Genomic DNA, 13,191 nt, shown 5'->3' on the forward strand with positions numbered 1-13,191 from the left:
ATTGGAGAGTGTATTTAAGGAGTCTCAAAATTAATGCCATAGTTAAAACTGTAAATTAATAATTTGTCCATTTTAAAAATAAAAGTTGACTCATCCTTTTTAAAATTCTGAGATACAGTCTTCCTGTTTCTCTGCCAGGCTGAGCAATATCAGTTGCCTGTAACCGAAGGAAATGGATAGGTCATTAGAATGGAAATTCTGTTAAATCTTTGAGAGATTTGGCAGATGAACCAGAAAGTAAGCAACTCAGATTTCTCAGCAGCATAGGGTTGTGGTAACTGGGATTTGGAGCTGCTCTATAATAATTTACGAATAGTGCATGTTGATCTGATTGGGATGTTGTATGGATTCAGTGGTTTAGTATAATGTGGGGGTGAATGGAGAACAAGCAAGAAGGGAAAAAATGGCTCAAGGTAAGCGACTTGTCTCGTAACTGCACAAGTGTTTGACAGTTCCAGGACAGAAAAAGGCTTTTGATCACTGGGATCAAAAACTCAAAAAGAACACTCTTTCAAAAGGGAGGGTGGCTGTTTAGGGGAACCAGACTAAAACCTCGGATCCTTCTGAGCGTATCTGAAGAAGTTAGGCCTGTTTAGCTTACCATCAGGGAAGAAGTACAGGTAGCTGAACTCACTTGAACCTGTTAAGTAAGTACAATTGATCCACAGGATACTGTAGTCCAGGGCCTGGTCTTGAGAATTGCAGAATCCCACCTATTGACAAAAAGTAGACAATTGTTTGATTCCACTCATAGTTTGTTCTTAAATTTTCAAGAGACCAAATAACCAGACTTATCCAAATTTATTGTCTAAAGACAAAGCAGTACAATACGAGAAGGAGACATACATGCCTTCTTTCTGGGAAGCAATTCTTGCATGGAATATATGCTTCTAAGATAGCTTATCAGCTAGTAATCAGGAAGTTTAGACTTGAAATGAGATGAAGGTTTCTAACCATCAGAGGAGTAAAGTTCTGAAATAGCCTTCCAAGGGGAGCAGTGGAGGCAAAAGACTTCAAGTGATTATCTGGCTTCAAGACTAAGCTTGATAAGTTTATCGAAGGGATGGTATGATGGGATAGTCTAATTTTGGCAATGGATCTTTGACTGTTAGTGGTAAATATGACTAATGGCCTGTGATGGGACACTAGATAGGGTGGGATCTGAGTTACTACAGAGAATTCTTTCCCGGATGTCTGGCTGGTGAGTCTTTCCCACATGCTCAGGGTTTTAGCTGATTGCCATATTTGGGGTCAGGAAGGAATTTTCCTCCAGGGCAGATTGGCAGAGGCCCTGAGGGTTTTTCACCTTCCTCTGCAGCATGGGTACAGGTCACTTGCTGGAGATTCTCTGCACCTTGAGGTCTTTAAACCACAAGCTGAGGACTTCAATAGCTCAAACATAAGTCAGGGTTTTGTTACAGGAGTGGGTGGGTGAGATTCTGTGGCCTGTGTTGTGCAGGAGATCAGACTAGTAGATTATAATAGTCTCTTTTGATCTTAAAGTCTGAGTAATATTTGTAGTATAATTTTACAAGTTACAAAGCTTTTTACACATCACTAAAATCCAATCCATCAGTTTGTAACAGTTCTTTAACTTTTGTTCTATTCTTTTCTTATTTTTGATTTGACTAGTACTTTCCAAACCCAATTGGGTGAAGAGATGCATCCCAATCTGTGCTAGGACCTATCACTCTTTGTATTTTAGCTTAACAGGCTTCCTATTTTCTAGGCAAAGCTGACTTCAGCTTTGCAAATTGTTGTGATCTTGTGAACAGAATTGTGGGGAGAGCATGATATATTCAGTTAACATAACTTCCCAACACTTTTTGTATATGTAAACAAATTGTGTTAATATGGATAATACTCGTTAATGGCATGTATGCAATCTCTAATATATTCGTATTGACTAACACACCACAAGATAGGTCTTGTGCCTTTACCTAACACGTGAGGGGGTTGCATTCAGAGAGACCAGATTGAGAACAGAGATTTGGGTAACCCTTTACAATGATAGTAACTTTCTCAACTTTTATCTAAAATTGTGCTACTTATATTTATTAAACAGTGGATATATATTTTTTCTCTCATTTGAAGAGAGCTTAGGAGACTTCAGAAATAATTCACTTAATTGACAGGTGACTGGTAAATAATGAAAAATATTGAAATACATTTAATACACTAGTACAGTTTTATGACTGTTTAGTGGTGTTATCTTACAACCCCCCCACCCCCTCCAGACATACACACCTTTTCAAAGACACCTAGCTTTTGTGCATCTGCTCCCATCACCTTATGAAGTCTGCTTTCCTTGTCGTCCCTTAGGCTTCAGCCCCGCAACTGAATATGTTCTGGAAAACCTCCGTTGACTTTGGTTACGATGTCAACTCTATTTCTCCTTTACTGCCTATTCCTTGTATACAGATAATTTTTCCTACTGGTCTCATCTGTATTTCCCGTTTAGACAAGTATTTTCATTTTACGGGTCATGTTTGGTCTTGTAGAATCCTTTGTTCGTTTGGTCCAAAACCATCCTACTTAATTCATGTACTATAACTTTTGCTCTGGCTTGCTTATTCCCATGTCTTTGCCTCTTCAGTTCACTAGCTTCTTATCCATTTTAGTGTTCTACTTACTCCTCCCTTCCAGTTTGCCTCCTTCCTACATGTTATGATTCACTTTTTTGTGGCTGTCTACCTTTGTATTTTTCTTTCTAGACCTTTCTTTGGAACGTTCATTTGCTCTTGTTTTTCTGACTTTAAATCTTTAAATCTGATCTCAAAACTTCTCTTCCTCTTCTAAGACTGTTGTGATCTTGCTGATGACTTTTGCATGTCTGACTTAATGAATATCCAAGATTGTCAAAGAACAGGCTCAATTGAAATTGATTAATCATAGATGATCAATCAGAGATTAGTACAGCACTGTATAGAATACAGAAAGAATAGATATATTACTACCCTAACTGTAAGGTAAAGATCTAATGCTGTGTGTGTCTCCTCTTCACTGTAACTGGTGTGATGCACAGTTTCGTTCCTCACCTAAGTTCCAAAACTTCTGTTATTATATAGGGATTTCAGCCCATGACCCCTCTTCGCCAAAAACACTCTCCCAGAACCATGTTCTGATGTCATTTCTTATGTTCTGATGGGATTTCCTTTAATATCTGTACATTCTTAGTTTACCTGATTTATGTGTGAAGGCATAATTTTTTACAGCTGAGAACCAACATTCTTCAAGATACCTCTCAGTGAGTTCTTCTTCCCCCATAAGCGTTCTTCCCTGTTGATTCCTCAAAAGGAAACATCTGCTGTAACAATCATCTCTCATCAATCAATTTTATATATGCTTATATAAGCATTATATTATAACGTGTTTTTAAAAGAATGGTTTCCAAGAATATTTGGAGTTTTATAGACATGGAAGCACCACAGATTATTGGATACAGCCTAATGCATGGAATCATGAATAGGGTTACTTATAAGTCAAGGACCAGTATTCTGGGCCTTAAAATTTCACATACTCTTTGTTAATATCATAAAGATTCTAAAGAATAGTTAATATGTAAATCAATATACAAAAAAGAAAAGGACTAAAAGGGCTAATGTTCATGAACAAGTACTAACAGGACCATCAAATGGACTACTTGAATTATTTTTTAATAGCTGTATTGCCTTATCTCTCACCGTTCTTTTGAATCAAAAGCTGTTTTCTTCAACTGCTGCTATTTCTGCAGACTGTAATTATACTTTGGACTAAATTTTCACCACCACTGTGAGTGTTTGCCCAGACTTCCTCATACCTAAATCAGAGACTCAGTCTCATAGACCAGGGGTGGGCAAACTTTTTTGGCCCGAGGGCCACATCGGGTTTCAAAAATTGTGTGGAGGGCCCGTTAGGGGAGGCTGTGCCTCCCCAGACAAACAGGCAGGCAGGCGTCGCCCAGCCCCTGCCCCCATCTGACCCCCCCACTCCTTCTTGACTGCGCCACCACCCCNTCTTGCCCCTGTTGCACCCCCGGGACTCCTGCCCCATCCAACCACCCCCGTTCCCTGATGGCTCCCCTAAACCCCTGCCCTATGTCCCCAGACTGCCCCTGGACCCCTGCCTCATCCAACCATCCTTCTTCCTTGACTGCCCCTGGAACCCCCACCCCTGACTGCCCCCAGCCGTCCCATCCAACCCCTCCTCTCATTCCTGACAGTCTCCCCCTGGACCTCTGCCCCATCCAACCACTCCTTCTCCCTGACCACCCCCACCCGTATCCAAACCCCCAACCCTGACCATCCCCGAACTCTCCTGCCCTCTATCCAACCCCTCTCCCCACTTCCTGCCCCCTTACCATGCTGCCTGGAGCACCGGTGGCTGGTGGTGTGGCTGCACCTGACAGGCAGCCTCGCTTCCCAGCTGGAGTCAGCCACGCATTGCACAGCACCGGATCAGGCTGGGCTCTGCGGCTGTGCTGCCCCAGGAGCTTGCCACCCAGAGCTGGCGCAGTGAGCTGAGGCTGCGGGGGAGAGGGAACTGTAGGGGAGGGGCTGGGGGCTAGCCTTCTGGACCAGAAGCTCAGGGGCCGGGGAGAACGGTCCCGCGGACCAGATGTGGTCTGCGGGCCATAGTTTGCCCTCCTCTGCCATAGACCATCGTGTTACTCAATGCTCATTTTATTTCTTCTCTGAAAGTCATTTGTAAATTGGGTTTGAGACCTTTATTTTCACTATTAGTGCAAAGACTTGTCCAGTATTTGAACCAGCAATTTTCCCAAATCAGAGTCAGAAATATATCACTAAGGGCTTGTCTACAGTACTGCGCAGGGTCGATCAAAGATGCGCAACTTTAGCTATGTGCATAGCATAGCTGAAGTTGACATACTTTTGATTTTTTTACCGCGATGTCTTCACTGTGGTAAGTGGACAGCTGACGCTCTCCTGTCGACTCTGCTTGCACTCCTCATTCTGGTGGAGTATCGGAGTCAATGGGAGAGCGCTCAGTGGTTGATTTATCGCATCTGTACTATATGATCTGATGGGTAGTGTAGACAAGCCCTAAGTTATTGACATACAGGACTTCGCACAAGTCCAGTGCTTTAGTTTAAAACTACAGTTTTTTTATTTGAACAATTTTCTGCTATAATCACACATTTACTAATTGCATAGAAAAGTTAATGTTTTTCTGGCTAATATTTTACAAAATGTTTCTCATGAGGCACTGTTTCTTTGCTAGACTTACAATAGCAGCACTGGGAGAAAAACTTAATGATTACTGGAATGAAATGAAAGCAAAGAAAAATGAAGAATATCCTCTAGATTTGCCAGTAGAGGATCTACAGTAAGTAAGATGTCTCTAAAGCTATAACGTAAAGGCCTCAATACATGTATTCTAATACATGCATGTTAGTTTCTCTACTCCTACATGATATTGCACAGGAGTGGGGGGACAAAAACATTTTCATATGAATGTTTTGATGTATGTTTACAGAAAACGACCTGATCAGACATGGGTTCAATGTGATTCATGTCTGAAGTGGCGGAAGCTTCCAGATGGGATAGATCGCTTGCCAGAGAAGTGGTACTGTTCGTTGAATCCTGATCCACAATTCAGGTAAAGTAGGATCTGGAGGAATATCTAGATGCTATTGCATGTTTTACTTTTCTCAGTTGACTAGAGCACCATTTGTCTCAATACTCTTAATCAGGAATTGCAGTGTACCAGAAGAACCTGAAGACGATGACTTAATACATCCGACATATGAGAAAACGTGTAAGAAAAAGTGAGTATCAAAGACTTGTGTGAAAAGATGTACCTATTATAGAATAGAAATATGAGAAGTAAAACACCTTTAAGTCTTTAATTTACCCACTGTTTGGAGGATATTACCAAGTTACAGCATGGTTTATGCCCTAAAAGAGCAGACCAAACCATTTTAAGGGAAAAGTGCTACAGTGTTATAAATGTCATATATAATCCCTCCTTTTAGCATGAACTGATGCAGAAATTCTCAAATTGTTCTGTGGACCACTGGTGACATTTTTGTTTTTGACTGCTGATCACATGATGCTCTCTCCTCTTTTCCAGTTGCTAAATTAATACATATTTAGCTGTAAATACTCTCAAAGGGTAATATTATTAGAGCAATTGCTGGCATTGGCTCAGGGATGTTGCATAATTTTTAATGAGGAGGGGAAAGGTGGTCCACACAGTGAATGGGAAGATGACACTCTAAGGTGTGATGCAGGCTACGTAAACTGAGGATCCCTTGTCCAGCCTACTCACACAGCTGGGTGTAACCAACTACCCCAACACAGTAGTAGTTTGAGCATGAACAGGACTTTAGCTGACAGTTCAGGAAGTCTGTTGTTTTGAGTACTGATAAAAAGGGTTAGCTTAAAAAGGATGATTTACAGTGGTCAAATCTGATGAGTTATTGAAGTTATGCTAATTTTAACTCCTAATAGCCTTCATGCTTAAATTATATTCAGTAATTCAGAATATTAGTGAAAACCGTTATTCATTCTTTTCATCTTTGAAAGGTGAAGAGTATTGTATTTGTTTTAAGCTAGAAATTGATTTTTACAGTGAATTATATTTTGATTTAAACTTTTTCTTCCCCTAATGTATAAAGAGACAGGGAAAAGCTAAGGAGGCGAGTGGAGTACAACCAACAGGTAACTCTCTCTCTTAATCTTGATTTGCTCTTGAATTTGGTAGTTTTGGCTGTAAATGCACCTGAATGATGATTTCCCAGATGTAATTCATTCAAGAATATACATACAGTATATTGGACTGTAGCCGCTAATGTGCATTTAGCGAAAGCTGTAAATTCAAAACTCTGTATGTACACTTCAGGAAGTCGGGATATTTTTTTTCCATCTGAGTGTCTGATTTTGTTTGAGAGGATATAAGAGAGATTACTCAAACTACTTTTTAATGCATTTAAATATTTTTATATAAACATTCTGAAAGGGGCTTGAAACATAATTTACACAACACTAATATTTTTAAATATCCATTTTGTTTTACTAGTACATTTTTAAAGGCAATGAGCCTGCTGCTCTTATTTAGAAGATGTGTAAACAAATATACACACTTCTCATCTTTAATGTTTTTATATACGCAAGTGCACACATACTGGTATCTGATCCCATTATGCTAGCTTAAGAAGCCATATACTTTTTGACTATTTGATCAAATTAAGGTATTTAAAACAGCATTGAGAGGCTCTATGTTACGTATCTTCTGGGTTCAACTTGCTTAATTTACAAGTAAGAATTTTTTTAAATTGTCAGTCCTGCAAATTCAACCTTAGATCTGTATCATTGCTAGCAGAATTTGGCCAGCAGAACCTTTATTGCTTTCATTCTGCATAGACAACCTTAACTTCAGTGGAGTTTTTACCTATAAAAACTATTTGCAGAATTTGTCCTTTATTTCGAACTTAATGTTTCAGTTGATTCATTAGATTGAAAAAAAAAAATACAGACTCTCTGGCATAACTATATTAATGCTGTAGTGCTAACAAATAAAAAGTAAAAACATTTGAAAACCTGGTCCTCTATATATATATTCCAGATCATCTTTTTACTTTAATGGCAAAATTTAGTGTGCAAGAACACTTAATGTGCATATTTCCTGATGTGCATGTGTCTCTTTGCTCCCTGTGTACCAGATTTTCAAATACATTCAGTAAGAAGATACTCTTTTTTCATAGTCATGTTTTGGGAGCAGAATTCAAAGTTCAGTGATTAATAATTAAAGTATTAAAATGTACTCTCCAAAGTAATTGAACCAATGTAAACAGACTATTTAAATATTGAAATTACTAGAGAATATATAAAAGCAAGCATAGCTTTTGTGAAAAAAGTTGATAAAAATATGCAAGTAAAATCACAAAACATGCTTTAATAGGCAGATAATAGAATTGTTAGACTGAAATGTACCTTGAAAGGTCTTCTAGTCTAGTCCTCTGCACTCAAGGTAGGACTAAGCATTATCTAGACCAGTGGTTCTCAACCCGTGGCCTGTGGGCCCCTTGCGACCCAATCAGCACACAACTGCGGCCCATGTTACATCCTCAGGGCCATACAGGGCGAGGGGGTGTGTGTGTGTGTGTATCTAATATATATGTAGTGTGGATGTGGCCCACATAACACACAGCGAGCTACATATGTGGCCCACAATGGTAATTAGGTTGAGAACCATTGATCTAGACCATCCCTAGCAGGTGTTTGTCTGACCTGCTCTTAAAAATTTCCAATGACGAAGATTCCATAACTTCCATAGGCAGCTTATTTCAGTGCTTAATTATTCTGACAGGAAGCTTTTCCTAATGTCCAATTTAAACTGCCCATCTAGTGTCCCATCACTGGCTGTTGGAGATATTTCCTGCTAGTGATCAGAGATAGGCAACATGCCATTGTAGGCAGTCTCATCATACAGTCCCCTCTATAAACTTACCAAGCTCAGTCTTGAAACCAGTTAAGTTTTTTGGCCCAACTGCTCCCCTAGTAAAGCTATTCCAGAACTTGAGTTCCCTGATGATAAGAAACCGTCACCTAATTTCAAGCCTGAACTTGCTGATGGCCAGTTTATATCCTCTTCTCTCTTGGCTTTCTCCAATTTGTCCACCTCTTTCCTGAATGTGGTGCCCAGAACTGGACAAAATGCTCCAGTTGAGGCCTTATCGGCATGGAGTAGAGTGGAAGAATTACTTTTTGTATCTTGCTTACAACACTCCTGCTAATGCATCCCAGAATGATGATGGGTTTTTTTTGCAACACTGGATTCTCATTTAGCTTGTGATCCATTGTAATCCCCAGATCCCTTTCCGCAGTACTTCCTTCCTACTCAGTCATTTCCCATTTTGTATGTGTGTAGCTGATTGTTCCTTCCTATGTGGAGTACTTTGCATTTGTCCAATTTCATTCTGTTTATTTCAGGACATTTCTCCAGTGTGTGCGGATCATTTTGAATTTTAATTCTATCCTCCAAGGCACTTGCAATGCCTCCCAACTTGGTATCATTCACAAACTTTAAGTGTATTCTCTCTGCGATTATCTAAATCATTGATGAAGATATTGAACAGAACCAAACCCAGAACTGATCCCAGCGGGACCCCACTTGGTACGCCCTTCCAGCTTCATTGTGTCCCACTGATAACTACTCTGGGAATGGTTTTCCATCCAATTATGCACCCACTTTATAGTATCCTGGTTCCCTTTTGCATTCAATAAAAAACTCTTACTTTAGTCAGACGTAGGCCTGGTCTTGCCCTAGAATTTAGGTCAGCCTAGCTATGCTCTTCAGGGGGAATGAAATTTTCACTTCCCTGAGACATACAGTTAAGCTAACCCTAAGCCTCAGTGTAGATACCACTAGGTCTACAGAACTATTCTTTCATCGACCTAGCTGCCATCTGTCAAAGTGGTAGATTTACTACAGTGATGGAGCAACTCTTGTTGCTGTAAAATGTGTCTACACTACAGTGGCATTGCTGCAGCTGTGCTGCTGTAGCGCTTGTAGTGTAGACACAGCTGAGTAGCTCTGGTTAGAAATGAGGTGTCCAGTCTTGAGGCTTGTATTTTTTCTTGTAATTGTCACTTACATCTCAACTAAGCTAATTTACAATAATTTTTTTTATTTTGAGGATTTACCAGCTATAAAAGTAGGTGCAGCCTGCCATTAGGAAAAAACACCATGTGCCCCAGTGACAAAAAGCTTTTATGTTGGGAGAAAATTGCAGTGGTAGAAAGCATCTCTAGCCTGCTATTCATGATTGAAGGAAGAAGGGGGCCAGTGCAGCCCCAAAAGTGAGTGGTGCTATAGGAGAAGTGATGTCCAGTATGACACATATGGCAATTTCCTGCAGTACTCTGGAAAAACATTATTGGATTAAGTTGAGCCTTACTGTATTAAGTTTATATATCATTGCGGGCCAGGGATTGTATGTAATTCTGTGGGGGAGCAGGGGGAACTACAGCCATCCAGGAGCTAAGAGGGGGTGATTAGGTAAATTAACTCAGGTTGCAACACACTTCTCTAAAAGTACCACCACCGGTACTTCGAGAGTTTAAACTGATGCAGGGCCTTCTTTCTGATCCAACAAATAAGACAGGACTTTCTGTCCAAGAGGGGAGACAGTCCTTCCTGAGAACGGTTGTATGTGGAAGGACTTGATCTATTTGTGGATGTGCTTGTTCTGAATTAACAGCTATCAGTCCTTATAGAAAAACCCTTATGTAGGGTTTGAAGGATTGACTCCTAACTGTGCCTCCCAATAAATGTCTTGTCTACATTCCACTACTTTTGTTGTTCGTTTTTTATATTGGTATTTGTTTTGTTTGCATTGTAGTTTTGTTTTGTGTATCTCTTAAGTTTTATTTAGCAACTCATATTAAAGATTATAGCAGTTATAATTATTTAAATTACTATTTAATACTAGCTTAAAGTACAAACCGGGGGTGCAAGATTATTTTTATGGATTAGCCTACTAGGGCATAATACATTATAAGCCTCATTTGCCTTTAAAGCATTTTTTGTCATTTTAATTTTTCTTATTATAAACTGGTTCAAAATATTTATCACTACAGGTAATTTAGGTGTGAAACAGAACATAGACCAACTGAAGTAATATTTTCTGCATTTATGCCAGAAGTGGGTTTTTTAGCCACTACACAATAGTTATTAGCATAGACAGTTTATACTTTATGAGCGTCAGTTTTTCAGCCATACTGTGCAATATGAAGATTGTTTCCCCAAAGTGAATCCACATACTGGCAACTCTGCCTGTAAGACTTTTCAGCTGCACACGTAATCTCCCAAGAGCGAACAGCAGTACAAGCCTGGGGCTCTTCTGATCTTGCACTGCCTTGCAACAGAGGGAAAACTTCTTTTTCACACCATATGGGTTTCAGTGGTTTTACATTTAAGTTCATGGAATTGGATCCTTGTTAATTTTTTTGCACTGCACCAACTGGAATATTTCTTATAACAAATTTTAACTTGTTTGTGGTAAGAGGGCAAGTTTTCTTGCTGCATATAACTTAGCGTCACTTTTACTTTGTATAGCTTGTATATCCCCCACGTACATGTTATTAGCACACATAGACTTAATTTCATACTTCCTTAAAACAATTACAAGTTCACGTTATATACAGTTAACAAAGCTTTATTAATGAGTTATTGGTTTTGCTTATTTAATGAATATAGTACTTTTGTTGCTATCTGCTGTCAGAGTGCTTGATTGTTTCCACAGCATCTCTGTTAGCAAAATAGTGATTTCAAGCAGTCTAGTTCCTGTGCCAGTCCTGTTAAGTTCTTTCAGTGTAGTTGCCCCCCTCAGCATTCTTACACATTAAAGTATACAGTTTTGTCTAGAAAGTCCTTTTAATGCTGTTTAAGAAAATTTTATCTCTTTAGTGAGCACAGTTCTTTATGGTAACTCACATTGGTAAAATTTAATAACACAGACGCGTACAAAGATGTTCAGTTTATTTATAATGTTTCCTTAACAGGTCTTAACCATAAACTATTTGAACCTGTTTCCAGTCTAGGAATTTTTAATCTTTATTTCCAAAACTCCACCATGTGGTTTTTGTGTTTACTCCCTTAGTAACATGTATTTTTACATCACAGTTAAACAGAACTTTTGGATAGGATTTCAGTGGTTGGATGTTTTATAGTGTTTTTGAATGGGCACTGCACCATTTAAAGTAGTTCCATCATCCATAAATATGATGTATTAAAAGAAAACAGAATATAAATGGCACTTTTGAATAAGATTTGGTGGTTGGGCTACAACAGTCAGCTTGGGGTTGTTTGTTCTAATGGGAACAGGGGTTTTCAACCAGAGGCTCATGACCATCCTGCCCTTCTCATATTGGTAAATGCAAGGCAGGTTTTCAGCTGTATGTGAAGGTAGCCCAAGTATGGGAGATGTTGTGAACTTATGTAATAAAGTACATAGTTCCTCCAAATTTAGATTTCAAGTACCCTTCCTACCTTCAATGTGTCTATAACTTCTGTGCTTAGTCTAATTAAATATTGCTTTTTCTACAGGTTAATAATGAAATGTATTTTAAAACACCTTCTGTCTCTTCAATCAAAAATGCATTGTCATCTGTGAGTAGAAAGGAGGGTGCTCTAAGATCACACTTAACAGAAGCCTTAAACACTTCTGTTACAAGATCTATAAACACTTCAAATAATAGATTAGTATCTTCACCTCATTTGGATCCTGAAAACAGGTAAGTGAATAAGTGCAAAGTACCTTTCCCTTCATCTCAGGAATAAATAATTTGCAGATGAAAAAGTAATTATGGTGTTTGTAATATGTCAATTGCTAGGTTGTGACAGCCATAATGACTGATGTGTTATCTGAGCTAGTATGATAGCTGTCAGACATTAGATCAGATGCTTTCTGAAGAGTGAAAGCAAATGTAGGAAGCATTTTGCTAACAAGGAGGAAGACTGATTACCTATTTCTCTTAGTCAGGAAAGACTGCTTTGTGTTAGCTGTCTTTTCCAGTATATTTTTCCAGAGACGCTTCCATTGCTGGTAACCTTTTATTATATTGTTACTTCTTGGTCCAAGTTTATTAGTCTGTTTCATGATAAGTGTGAAAACAAGTCAACTGCTAAGTTACTATAAAAATAATGCTTGATATACCCTGACTAGTGATATGTAGTTTTTTCTTAGCATAACATTCTTTCTAGTCAGAACCTCTCTCTCTCTCTCTGCTGAACTCTGTTCCATTCAAGAACATCTTTCTCTTGACTTGGCCAGTCTTTCTGCTAATTACTTGTAATTCTGAATTAGTTAACTAAAGATGTTGCTGTTGCTTTCATTGTCCCAAATAGCCTTGGATGAATCCTTTTGATTGATTCAGTCCAGCCATGAAACCTGATCTCTCCTAATGTTCTTAACTGTACCAAGCACAACCAACAGTCTCACTATAATAGATACCCTGAGAGGATTTTTCTGCTTATGTCTATACTACGGGATTATTCCAATTTTACGTAAAGCAGTTTTGTAAAATAGATTGTATAAAGTCGCGTGCATGCGGCCACACTAAGCACATTAATTTGGTGGTGTGCGTCCATGTACCAAGGCTAGCATCGATTTCTGGAGCGTTGCACTGTGGTTAGCTATCCCACAGTTCCCGCAGTCACCACCACCCATTGGAATTCTGGGTTGAG

General features: G+C 39.0%; 1 protein-coding gene across 1 annotated transcript in view; it reads left to right on the top strand.

Moving 5' to 3' along the window:
* The window catches only part of MORC3 (MORC family CW-type zinc finger 3), a 53,553-nt gene that overhangs the window by 23,240 nt on the left and 17,122 nt on the right, over positions 1-13,191 (top strand). The window contains exons 10-14 of the mRNA XM_032789824.2: positions 5,221-5,325; positions 5,476-5,598; positions 5,693-5,767; positions 6,620-6,662; positions 12,052-12,239. Coding sequence (XP_032645715.1) covers positions 5,221-5,325; positions 5,476-5,598; positions 5,693-5,767; positions 6,620-6,662; positions 12,052-12,239 — 534 coding nt within the window. The remainder of the gene's footprint in view (positions 1-5,220; positions 5,326-5,475; positions 5,599-5,692; positions 5,768-6,619; positions 6,663-12,051; positions 12,240-13,191) is intronic.

This window comes from Chelonoidis abingdonii, chromosome 1 (genome assembly GCF_003597395.2).
Source record: "Chelonoidis abingdonii isolate Lonesome George chromosome 1, CheloAbing_2.0, whole genome shotgun sequence".
Classification (NCBI taxonomy): domain Eukaryota; kingdom Metazoa; phylum Chordata; order Testudines; family Testudinidae; genus Chelonoidis; species Chelonoidis abingdonii.